The following is a 13,003-nucleotide window of genomic DNA, read 5'->3' as shown; positions in this document are numbered from 1 at the left end:
GTTTTTCATTTAGCTATTGATATATTTGAGCACAAGTATTATCATCGAGATGGTTATTTATTTAAATCTAAACTTCAATTTGGTGATGTAAGTATGATAAATGTTTGACAGAAGATGCATAAACCATTGAGGTTGTTAGAGAAAATAATTCAGATCAGTTCTTTTTTTGCTATCACGGCAAGGACCTATGGAAGAAATTGGAAGAGGCTTGAATAATTTGTTAATGTTAATTGTAACAATTAGATATATTGGTGTCTCTTTGTTAACATGAAACTTGTTGTTAACGAAAAGTGTGACCTGTGCCAATGAACTTATGTGTCTAAAGTATGCTGCAGGTGTGTAGAACTGTACTCGCTGTAAATATACTTACGTGTATATTTATTCTTGTTTACCTGCTTGTTGCAGATACTTGGTGTACCTCTCATAATATGTCAAACCTTTTGAAGAAGGACGGTTGCATATCAAATATTTACGAATATGGCAATGAACAGATTGGTTGGTGGGGAGTTTGATAATTCCAACACTAAGTTTAGGCGCAATGAAGACATCAGTGGCCTTAAGGAAGACCTTGCACATGAAATAAACAAAATGTAGAGAGATTTGGAGACGTTCTGAGGCAAGCTCAAGCAATTGCAATAATTTGGTTGTGTCATTGTCGATAACCAAGTTCTAAGACTCTGAGAGCTCAAGAAGCACACTCTTGGTGAGGATGACCTATAGAAGGAGGCGAAGAATAGAGCTTTTCACATCCAGGCCCTGGTGGGCTAACGCAGATTGCAGTCACCACACCCATGCCACCACAATGGTAGCGTGCCAAATGCCTTCCTTCTACTTGTTGTGCATGTGCAAGTTCATCTTTGAGAATTGATGTTGGGGACAGTTGCCACCATTATTTATTGATGATTGAAGCACTACAAGCCCTAAACTTAAGGGAATTACGAAACCCTGGGTTTCAAAAGTTGGCTCGCCAAAGTTGAACTAAGAAGAATCGGAGGCCAAGTTGCAAATAACAAGTTGTTTTTCATTGCTGTATCATTGCCAGTTTGATTGAAATACATCACATATGATGGTTGAAAACTACTTTTGCCCCAAGCACCGCATACTAGGCTAAACCATCTATATTATACAATTGTAAGATAAGCAAACTCTTCAATAAAATGTCTTTAAACAACTCTCCACAAATGAAAAGAAAATGCAGCGGATCAATATGCATTATAATCCAATAATTTGGTGGCAAGAATAATAAAAAAAAAAAATAACTTCTTACCTACCTATACATCATTGACCCTTTCAAGGTCAAGTCAACTCAACTATCTTTTTGCTACTCCGGTATTTTGAACCAAATGATAAATGCATGAAGAAAACAAGAATTCCTTTTAGAATGGGAAAAATCCTTTCCCTCACTCATTTGAGATAAGAAAACCTTAACAGCCTATACAAATTCTGACATATATATAGTGACTTAAGTTAGAAGATGAGATCCCCATATGCTTTTTTGGTGGGGAAAGGGTAACAAAGCCATGTCAATGAACATCACTACTTCTTCACGTATGTGAGATATGGATCTTGGGCAATGGTCAATACATCTGGTCTCTCAGCCTGGTTATATGTTAGACACCGCCGTATAAATTCCTGGCAAATTTGTAGATGAAATAGAGATATCGTCAGGTTTCAGTGATATTTATAAAAAGTAAGTAGGTATTTTGGATTTGGTTCCTCTAAACTGTGAGGAGTGTTATTCAGAGAAAACGGTGCAGACTTATAATTTTGATTGGCAAATCAACAGTGAGATTTTTAACTACTTCATAGTCTGCTTCCTTCTTCAACAGTTGAGATTATAACTACTTTTAACTACTTTATAGTTTGTTACTTAGAGAATAATACAATGCCTAAGAAATATTATTATGGTTCTGCTGAGTGCTGATGATAATTAGAAGTATAAATTTTTAAATGAAAAAATATCTTGCACTACCAATACTTTCTCATTGCTGCAAATTACTTTCAACAACTATCAAATCAAACCATTAACATTTTAATGGGCATTGTGATACCGAGGAGAGAATTTGCACATTCAGATAAATTGTCAAGGCTAATTGCGCCTGCACATAGAATAAAGTCGGATTTTCGTGCAATAATATAACCTAAAACAGGTGAAGATTGTGTCCACTGAATAATAGAATAATATAAATAAATGAACGATGGCCAAAGAACAATTAGCTACGGGCAGTACTTATCATAAAAGGTCTCAACCTACCTTTGCCTCATTAGAAACAGTAGGTCTTGAGGGAAATTCAACCTTGCGTGCCTTAATAATTGTGTCTTCACGAAGTATTCTCTCTTGTGTTTGGTCATGTCCGAAAGGACGTCTACCGAAGAGCATTTGATAAAACAAAATACCAGCAGACCAGACATCAACCTGTTTTCCACAAGTCAGAAATGTTATGTGAATATCAAGTAAGATAATTATCCAACACTTAGTTGTTTGCACAATACCGACATCACGAAACTTATGTTAAAACGAAATATCCATTGACCAAAATGACTGACAAATTGAGATTCATAACACAAAAAAATGATCCATGCATTCACGACTTGAAAAAAAAAAATTAATGACCTTGGATGATATAAGAGGCGTCTTGCTGAGCTCAAAGCATTCAGGAGGCAAATACCTGCAATTCCAAAATGAAAGAAAGGCAAAAAGAGGTTTATTAAAGCAAATGTTGAAAGAAGTTTAAAACCAACAAGTTTGGATCACTTCAATATTTGAAATCCTACAACAATGATCTTCATCACTTACCAATACGTTCCAGCCCCCTGGGATGTAAGTTCCATACCCTGGGATCCCACATCATTCTCCACAATCTTGCTAAGACCAAAATCAGTCACTTTGGCAATACCGAGCTCATCAAACAAAACATTTCCAGGCTTTAAATCATAATGGATAATCTTCAGTGCTCTTTTATTCATGTAAATAAGGCCTTGGAAAATCTGAACTAAAATGACTCTAGCCTCCTTCTCAGGCAATATAGGTGTTGCTTTAAGAACAGCATCAAGATCTTTCCCTGGTAGAACAGAGGAGGATAAAATGAAGGAGCAGTAGACAAAACAAGAAATCAAACATACAATATTTATAAGCATGTTTGGATAAACAACTTCAACAAGCACTTATAGACGTGTTTATCATTTAAGTGCTATGTAGAAGTTATTTCTATAATAAAAGATAAAATCAAATCAAAAAGTTTTCATATAAGCTATAAGTTGTTTTCGTAAGTTATTCTGGAGAGCTTATGGAAATAAGCTGAAAACAGCTTATTAACATGTCATAGGTTCTATTCATAAGCTCTCTCAAACAGTCTCACAAAGTGCAAGCTCAAATAACTCAATCCAAACAGACCCATAGTCTATCACAAAAGTCAACAAAATAATTAATTATCTTCATAAAACAGATGAGGTGTATATACCGCTGCAATACTCTAGAACAGTGCAGAATGTATTTGGATCAATCTCAAAGATGTCCCATAAACGAACAATATGACGATGGACCAAGGTCTTGTGAATATTATACTCCCGAATTGCATGCCTTATGTAACTTTGCTTCTTCTCTTCACTCCATTGAGCATTTAAACCATGAAGCTTGCATGCAACATATCTATGCTCCACCAAATCAAAAGCCTGCTGGAAATTTTTTACTTCAAATCACTGCAAAAAGGTATTTATTTACATTTGCCAATAAAAGGCAAAGGAACTCTCTAGGATTCTGGTTTTAGTAACTCAACCTTGTATAATATTCGCTAAATTAATATAAATACGATAAAATGATTAATATTGTACAGTAAAGTTTAGACCTTGTACACCTCGCTGAATCCTCCCTTTCCAAGAAGGTTTAGAAGGGCGTAGCGATGGTTTAGAATCTGAAAATTGTTGAACCGTGAACCATCTTCATCCCGAATGCGTTTCATTTCACGAATTAGTCTTCCCTTCTCTAGTTCGTAGCGGTCCCTCTCTCGCAAAACAATTTCTTCTTCCTGAAAATTGTTCAGTCAGTAGAAGTATAAAAAGGAAATAGAATAAGCGGAGAAGTAGCAACTTACCCGTTTAATGCTGGCTAGTCGGGACTTATAGATTTCCTCGTGAATGAGAATATCTTCCAGCAATCCAGCCTCTGCATCTATTCCATCACCCTTATCTTCAGGCATGGAAAAGGGCCAAGAAAAACAAAATTCAAACCATTAGAAAGTGAGCGGAATAATGTGATACAAGATAGCACAGCAGTATCTCATAGCCTGAAACAGATATTTATTGTATCGATTAGCCATCTTAAGGAGCATATTCATGATTTATAATAATATCGTATAAATAAGTAAATAGTGGAGGCTATTAAAAGTATGATGCAAACAAATTACATAGTGTTCTGGTTTATTATGATCCAAGATATATGTTAGTTATAATGACAATTGGTACAAACTACGAATGAAGGGAAAGGAAAAGCGGAAAAGGACAGTCACTCGTTCAGTCCACTTAACCCCTCTTCCCCAAGTTCAGGAAGACAAGTGGTAACAGAAAAAAGGAAACTAAGTGGTACCAGATTGTTTTTTCTTGAATAACTTGCGCTGGCGCTCAATTGCCTCCTTTGTTTCGAGTAGTTGTTTCTGTAAAAATCAAGAGATAAAGTAATTCATGTTATTACTAATGCAAACTACTGATATATGCAATGGCTCCAATTGAAAATAAAAAAACCACCACAGAAAAGTTATAGAAACATTCATAAAATATACCACAAGCTAATGCCTAATAGTACTGAAAAGGAAAACAGGTGGAAGTTCGAAGACACCATCCTTAAAATTGTATTTCTTCATCAATTCAACAAAAGCAAAAAGGCCCTTGTTTGATGATATTTAGAATCCAAGATCCTAATTGAGGCCCATAAAACCATTGTTACCAAAATGAAACACGTAAATATATTTAGAGACAGTTCAATTTAACGATAACGTGTTACATCAGAAACAATCAATTTGTTTTTATAGTGTACATACAAATATTCGAGCAATAAAATTAAAAAGCATATGTCAAGCATTGGCTAATGTACATTGATACAAATCTCTAGTGTTTAACTATTTTGAATAGGAATCTCATCTTGAATCCCAATATATTATGAAGAAATTGTCCCAAAGAGGGCAAGACATCTACGATCATACTTAGAAATACCATTGGGGCATAATAAATTCAATAAATAAATATGAAGGGAAAGAAAGAGGTTAGACATACAAGTTGGGCATTCAGATCCTTTAACGCCAGACCATCTTCCCAGGTCTCAGTTAAGACAGTTCCAGCTCTAAAATTCATATGATAAACCAATAAGAAAACCTAAATAAAAATATTATAAAAAGGTATTTGTCACAATGCTCTACCTATACCTGATTACACCAACATTTCCGAGTCTCAATGAGTCCTGTCGTACTTTTAGTCTTGCTTCTTGTCTCTCAGCCTTTGAAACTGATATCAGCAAATCGGATATTATTTTTGTTCTCTACAAAATTCAAGGACTGGATGTTAATATGCCGGCTTAACTTAATTTTTATACGTGACACATGCAATGCTCCTTAACTTATTTTGGAGTAAGAGAACGATAACCTCTTTAAAATTTCTAGTTCATCTTTGTTATAGAAGATTCGTGTGCATGCACAATTGAATCCACCACTTCATTATATTTTAAATAACATGTATACCAATAGGAGTTTTGTGCCTTGAGAGAATCGGGAAGGAAAGTTTAACCACAATCAAAAGATGAAAATAATCAAACCTTAGGTTTCATTTGCTCCTCAAGATCTTTCAATTCCTTCAGTTCCTACATGTGCCAAAATCAAACATTAGAATTTAGAAGAACAGAAAACCATCACATTAGTTTCAACAACCGTCAATTCTATTACCTAATACGTATTTACAATTTACAATTCATAAAAGCATATTTACAGTTCACTATAAATTCAATTAGCAAATGGTATCAAAAGAATGCAGTTTGAATAACACAGTTCGGTTGTTTCACTGCCATTTTTGTCAGGTCGTACAATGGATTTGGTTTGGAATATGAGTTACAATACCAACTGCCCAGTTGCACCTTCTATAAGAAATTCTATAAGAAATACAGTGTAAATTATTGTCATTTTTTAGTTTGGGCCTTAAATTTTGCTGAATCTGAGAATTATATATGCCGTGTATGATTCATTATTAATGACAAATTAAGTTCCAATGAGTAAAATTTGAGCGAAAATTCTATTGTAATTATTTTCTTTCATTTATAGGTGTATGTTTTTGAAACTATTTATCAATTGTCATGATATCTTATGACTTGATACAATTCAAGTTTCAGAAAACATCCTTCTGATTCACATCTCTTGTTGCAATAGGACAATTATTCATATACCTTTTCTAACTGTGGACAGATATTCTGATGCTGAGAGGCTTCTTGCTTTGCTTTACGTAAGTCTTCCTCCAACACAACAACTTTTGCACGTAAAGATGCAATCTCCTCCTAATTTAATACAAAGATGAAATAAAATAAGAAAAAGAAAATGAAAGTTAATGAAGTTAAAGTATCAGCAATGTCATTGAGATATGTTGGGGAAAGGGACAATTTAAAGAGATCATATCATAATTCTAATCATATACATATAAAGCCACCCATTCTTCTACTTGCCTTAAAACTTGCACGTAGAACTCAAAAATATAAAAGAAGACATACCTCTAATGAAGCACCATTATCATTACGAAACGGATCTTTGAGTCTACCATCCTGCAAACAAAAATATGAGTTCTGTAACGAACAATCAAGGAGTGCGACATAAATGATCAATCCATAAAATTTATTGCTTAAAGAACCAAATATTTGATGGGAAGTAACTTTACGACATACATTCTCATTCTGACCATTTGAAGCCGAAACTGTTGAAGAAGAAATTTGTGTTCTGGTCTGATCATTAGATTTGGAACCACGACCTCTGCTTGAACCAGAACTCCCTCTTCCACGACCAGATTTCTTTCTATTTGCATCAACATTATTTTTTGTCTCCAAACTAGTTTGTCTTCCTTCAGTAACAACCTGATATAGTGATAGTTATTCAGTTGGAATGGAAACAACTACGACACCAAATTGAGACAAAGTACCACTTCTTACAATTGTTGAAGTCATCAAAATACTAGTAACAGAAGATGGCGACTAAATAGTATTTAGAAGTAAGCCAAGCACAAGCAATTTATCTGACGCATTGCCATATTTTCAATGAGACACGGCTTTTCTATTACTACTATAGCAAAGAGTATATAGAGCCACCATATAAAAACAAACCTCAGCACGTTCAAAAACATCATCGTTATCATCGTGAGGTTTTAAGCGCTTACGTGTGTTGGCTTGAATCAAGAAATCAGCACCATTCTGGAATAGAAAGAAATATGAAGATAAGGGCAATCTATCAATTTAGTCCATCAAAAGAACACATTCGACCATTTATATTTTCCAGATAATCAACAATAAAATACTCAAAATAACACCAACAATGAAAACACAAAAATACCGCATGCGTTTATAATATCAAAAACGATAAACAGATAAATAATGAGGATAAACAAAGAGTAAACGGTCATTTTGGTCCTCAAATGAGCGAGACCGTATCGCTAAAGTCCTTGACTGTATCAAATTTATAAAAACATCCATAAATGTGTCTCGACTCTCGATTAATGGTCGATACATTCAACGACCATATTCACAAACAAAAGACACGTTTGAGGATCAAAACGCCAAACGAAAGATATATTTGGGGATTGTAATTGTAATTATGAAAATTCAAGGACGATGTAAAACGCCCAACACATTCATGGACCCAGATGGCTATTTACTCAATAAATAATCAGTCAACCAACAAAACGAAACAAACAAAAACTGCTACAAAAAGCTACTAGATCAGCGTTGAAGAACTCTATCACTACAAGCAACTGAGCAACAAATATAACAAAAAGAGACCTCATAAATGCATACACTCAAAGTGCCAAACCCATCTCGCAGATAAAAAGGGATAAAACTTGCATCATCATCATCAGAATCACTTGTTAACATATCTAGCTTGTATCATATTTTAAATTCAAAAAAAAAAAAAAATCATGTATTTGTATCATATATCACACCCCCCACCCGCACTACGTATTCAAGCTTCATAGTGGACAGCACATTCAAGGACCTAACTTATTAACAAACGACACTTCAAAGAATCAAACCATCTAACGAAATATATATTCGGATATGTTTTTCTAATTTTGATACATTCAAACGAAGATGGTGGTAACAGTGTCTTCCACAATCAGAACCCAAATGACTATCTACTCAATAAACAATCAGTCAACCAACAAAACAACAATAGACAAAAATTTCCACAATCAGAATTGAAAATCCCTATCACTACAAATAAATGAGCAACAAATACAACAAAAATAACCCTCAAACCACCAAACCTTGCAGATAAAAAGGGAAAAAAATTGTTCTGGGTTAGGGTGACCTTGTAGTATGAGGGACTGAATATCTTCCATACGAACTCATTGAAAATACGACGATATGTTCCAGGAAATCCATAACGGAAAAAAACACTATTTTTTTATCGATATCTTATTTATATAATATAATAAAGTAAAAAAAAATGACAGGATATATTCTGTATATAATGGAAAAATGTGGCTATCTTATTGTTACAGAATACATTTGAACAGTTAGAACTTGACCCGATTTTAGTTTTAGATGGGGTCCATTTTTCATTTGAGCTATAAATATATTTTCATTAATAAATTGTCATTATCATCAGAATCACTTGTTAACATATCTAGTTCTTACGTCCTTCAAAAAATAAAATATCTAGCTCTTACATGTCCTAGAGTTCAAAAATTTCAACTATTTGTATCGTATCACATCCCTACCCGCATTACGTATTCGAGCTTCATAGTGGACAACATCTCAAGGACCTAACTTACTAACAAAAGACACATTCGACGATCAAACCGCCTAACGAAAGATATATTTGGGGATTTTTTTGTAATTGTAATTTTGAATATGTAAGGAGGGTGCAACAACATTCGACCTATTCATGGACCCAGATGGCTATTTACTCGATAAACAATCAGTCAACCAACAAAACAAATCAGCATTTAAAATCCCAATCACTACAAGCAAATAAGCAACAAATAAAACAAAAATAATCCTCATAAATGTACACTGTACACATCATCAGAATCACTTGTTAACATATATAGCTCGTATTGTATCCTAAATTTAAAAAAAAAATATATATATATATATATATATATATAATCATGTGTTTGTATCGTATGACACCCCCACCCCACCCGCATATTGAGCTTCACAATGGACAACACATTCAAGGACCTAACTGACTAACAAAAACACTTATGAGAATCAAACTGACTAATGAAATATATATTTGGGGATGTTTTCTACTTTTGATACATTCAAAGACGTTAGTGACGGCGTCTGACACATTCAAGAACCCAGATAACTATAAACAATCAAATAAAAACTTCCACAACCTGCTACTAAATCAGCATTGAAAATCCCCATCATTTATCAAATAAGCAACAAACATAACAGAATCACTTACATCATAAACACATAACTCATCTTGCACATAAAAATGTATAAAACTTACATCATCATCAGAATCACTTGAACTGCAAGGCTCAACCATTTCTTCAGCTGCTACTCCACTGAATTTCCCAGAAGAAGAAACAGAAGGCCAACCTTGTTGCTGAGAAGCAGTTGAAGAACCTTTTCCCACCATTCGAGCTTCCAACTTGGCAATCTTTGTAGGCAGAGACTGATCCGATTGATTCGAAGAATTTGACGAAAAATGCACTAGCATATCATCCGACATTGTTGCCTCTGTAACTGCAAACTGTTTTTCACAAACAAACAGAAAAAATCATTCAAACCATAATCACAATAACCTCGTAAAATTCAACCCTTTTGAGAAAAAAATCGTTTCTTTAATGGAAAAAAAAAACGAGTTTTGAGGAATTTGGTCTTACCCATTCGTGATCAAAGAGGAAAAGGTGTAATTTTTTCAGCGACCCACGTAAAGAAAATTAGGGTTTTGTGGAAATTATGAAATGGGAAAATCGTAGAATCAGTTGAAGAAATGAAAGGGTCAAAAAATTTACGATGGGTGTGTTGATGTTGTGAAGGAAAGTGAAAATTTTGGGTAAAAAAAATCAAAGAATTAATTGATTTTGTGGAGAGAGAGAGAGAGAGAGAGAGAGAGAGAGAGAGTCTAGGGTTTGTTTAGAGTGGTGGAATCAAAAGCTTGGGCTTGGGAGGGAAAGATTGGTTTGATTAAATTGGGTATGTGAGAGAATGAAGCATCATTGCAAAACAAGAAGTAATAGAGGTTTTGAAATTGTGTGACTACTATTTTCTTTTGTGAAATTGCTGTGGGCTGATTTGTTTTTAGGAAAGTGATTTCTAAGGGTCAAAATTGGAAATAATTGGTGGTTATGATTGTTTAGATTTGTTTTGCAAAGCTAAGATACTAATCGCTTGATACTTTGATATTTTGGGTGAAAATATTGGATTTAGGGTAGAATATAGACCGTTTGATTAGAAGATCATAACTTACATTTTAATTATGCGTGTTTAGATCCGTTTTGTAAAGGTAAAGTACTAATCGTTTGATACTATAATTAAAGATCATACGATTGAGATTGCGTGATAGATCGTTTCTTAATAAAAAAATTAGGTATGTAAAAAGATAAGACGGATAGTAAATAACAAAAAAAAAGGTGTATTTGTCCAAAAAAAAAAATGTTTACTTTCTACTTTGTGTGTGTGTATGTTTGTTACATTGTAACGTGAGATTGGTACTTCTTAAATATGTATTTTCAGGACTTGGATCCTCTCCTTCACCAATTCTCTCCTTCTATCTCCTTCTCCAAATATTGACCCTTAGATCAATCAAATGGTCAAAAGTTAATTTCTAATCAAGAATCAATTTCATCCTACATACATACACTAAATTGAAATCCCAAGACGCACAGTATACTCTTCATACACAACAATTCATTAGATTGCATATTGAACTTACTTTAGTCTTGTTGTCATTTTTCTATATCTTATTTCTCATCATGTATCCCATTTCACCACTATATATATGAGGTAGTGTTGTAGGGGGAAAATGACACAAAACATTTTTGTAACATTAACAATAAGGGTTAATTATGTTAGGGTTAATTATGTTTATAGTCCCTATAAAACTATGAACTTTACATTTTAGTCCCTACATAAAATTTTATTCAATTTTAACCCTACTTTTATTAATTTTTACAGAAAATGAGATGTTTTTAATGCCTGCTTATAGTCCCTATGAAATCAAATTGAACAATGTTTATACAGAGAAGTCCAGTTAACAATGTGCTATGCACACTCGAAAAAGCATAAACAATAAAAAAAAAGTATGGTACGACAGTTCAAGGTATGGTTTATAATTTTGATGCGAGTTTCTTTACAAGTTACAGTCAAACTGGTTATATGGTGCTTGTATCCAGTGGCGGAGCCACGTTTGTGTGAGGGGATGCACCTGCATCCCCTGGATTTATAAATTCACTTGCACTAGTATAGGTTTGTTTATATTTTTGCACACTCTGAATTTGTAATCTTGCACCTCCTAAACTTCTCTCACATCAAAATGGCACTCATATCATGTTGCTTTTACCTCTTGACTTTTATTTTGTATTTAATATTCATAATTTGTTAAGTAACTACTATTCAATATTGGTGATTGGTTTTCATTCTGAAACTATTTTTCAACAAAGTATATATAAAATAACCACAGGGACCTAGACTAAATGCACGTTTTGAACTTATTCGTGAATCGCGATCCTTAATTGACCAAAGCCATTACACCATTCGGTTGTCTTTTAATTAATTTCTATATATAAATATTTAGAATTTCGTTTTTAGTCTCTACACAATAAAATAAAACTTTTTAGTCTTGTAACTTTTTTCTTTAGATTTTTACGGACCAAAAATGATGACAAATTTTTTATTGCAGCTAAAAATGTTGATGTAGAATTTTATAGGGACTAAAATAACGACGGAAAATGTTACAAGGACTAAAATGTGCAATTTTTTTATAGGGATTAAAAAAGAAATTATGAATATCTATGGGGATCATTTATTTAATTAATCCCTTTTTTTAAGAAACTAAAGTAGCACATTAAAATTGACATTAGGTGTATTTGAACCTGAGACTTAAGAGAAGATACTGCAAGGGATCAAGCTAACGCCACCAAGTGAACCTAACTGGGATTCTAATTTAGTTGTTTGTTAAATTAAATCCTATACAATTTATAAGGTTAAATAATTTTTTTTTTTGTTTTGAAAAATATTATGAATTTTTATTGTAACATCCCAAACTGCTTTTAGGATTGCCGACTAACCCCACAAACCAACACAGGTCTTTTCAGCATGCTTTGTCCTCACTCACATGCTTACCGGGAAACTTCCCGGTAGGTCACCCATCCTAGTACTACTCCAAGCCAAGCACGCTTAACTGTGGAGTTCCTATGGATTGAGCTCCCGAAAAGAAGATGCATCTTGTTGATATGGGTAGTACCTAACAATTCTTATAAGCCTTCCTTCAACCATGTAGTCCCATACCTACACGGCCTCCGGATCCCTCTCATTCCGATGTGATTTCGGTTCCTCTCTTTAACGTGGGGTCATCCTTACGGATAGTGCCCGTTCCAACTGGCGGGAACCTTTCGTATCCAACTGGCGGGATATCGAAAGCCACGTCGTGGATGTTACATGCCCACCAGCTTCCGCCTGGTTCGTCCCCGAACCACACCGTACTGGGAGAGGTCTGCTCTGATACCATTTGTAACATCCCAGACTGCTTTTAGGATTGCCGACTAACCCCACAAACCAACACGGGTCTTTTCAGCATGCTTTGTC

At 34.2% G+C, this 13,003-nt stretch overlaps 1 protein-coding gene across 1 annotated transcript; it reads right to left on the bottom strand.

Annotated features, from left to right (window-relative positions):
* Nucleotides 1-1,129: 1,129 nt before the first annotated feature.
* Nucleotides 1,130-10,407, bottom strand: TSL (Protein kinase superfamily protein). The gene is made up of 17 exons (XM_085709475.1): nucleotides 10,081-10,407; nucleotides 9,702-9,947; nucleotides 7,343-7,429; nucleotides 6,911-7,096; nucleotides 6,740-6,790; nucleotides 6,422-6,529; nucleotides 5,801-5,845; nucleotides 5,415-5,527; nucleotides 5,266-5,332; nucleotides 4,583-4,649; nucleotides 4,092-4,186; nucleotides 3,846-4,025; nucleotides 3,462-3,672; nucleotides 2,798-3,062; nucleotides 2,615-2,669; nucleotides 2,255-2,416; nucleotides 1,130-1,632 (listed from the first exon to the last, which is right to left on the bottom strand). The coding sequence occupies exons 2-17, from the start codon at nucleotides 9,924-9,926 to the stop codon at nucleotides 1,537-1,539; spliced, it is 2,013 nt and encodes a 670-aa protein (XP_085565601.1). The 5' UTR covers nucleotides 9,927-9,947; nucleotides 10,081-10,407; the 3' UTR covers nucleotides 1,130-1,536.
* Between the last annotated feature and the right edge of the window lie 2,596 nt (nucleotides 10,408-13,003).

This window comes from Medicago sativa, chromosome 5 (genome assembly GCF_051527215.1).
Source record: "Medicago sativa cultivar Bolivia chromosome 5, Bolivia_mono, whole genome shotgun sequence".
Lineage (NCBI taxonomy): Eukaryota > Viridiplantae > Streptophyta > Magnoliopsida > Fabales > Fabaceae > Medicago > Medicago sativa.
Note: the sequence above shows the minus strand (reverse complement) of the source record. Positions and strands in the feature narration are given on the sequence as shown.

What these genes read in the sequence shown, in the direction of transcription:
- TSL (XM_085709475.1), bottom strand. Translation starts at nt 9,926, where the DNA reads ATGTCGGATGATATGCTAGTGCATTTTTCGTCAAATTCTTCGAATCAA. An exon ending in GATTCAGCGAGGTGTACAAG is followed by an intron (nt 3,673 to 3,845) that starts GTCTAAACTTTA and finishes AATTTCCAGCAG; the next exon opens with GCTTTTGATTTGGTGGAGCA. An exon ending in TGTTCTAGAGTATTGCAGCG is followed by an intron (nt 3,063 to 3,461) that starts GTATATACACCT and finishes CTGTTCTACCAG; the next exon opens with GGAAAGATCTTGATGCTGTT.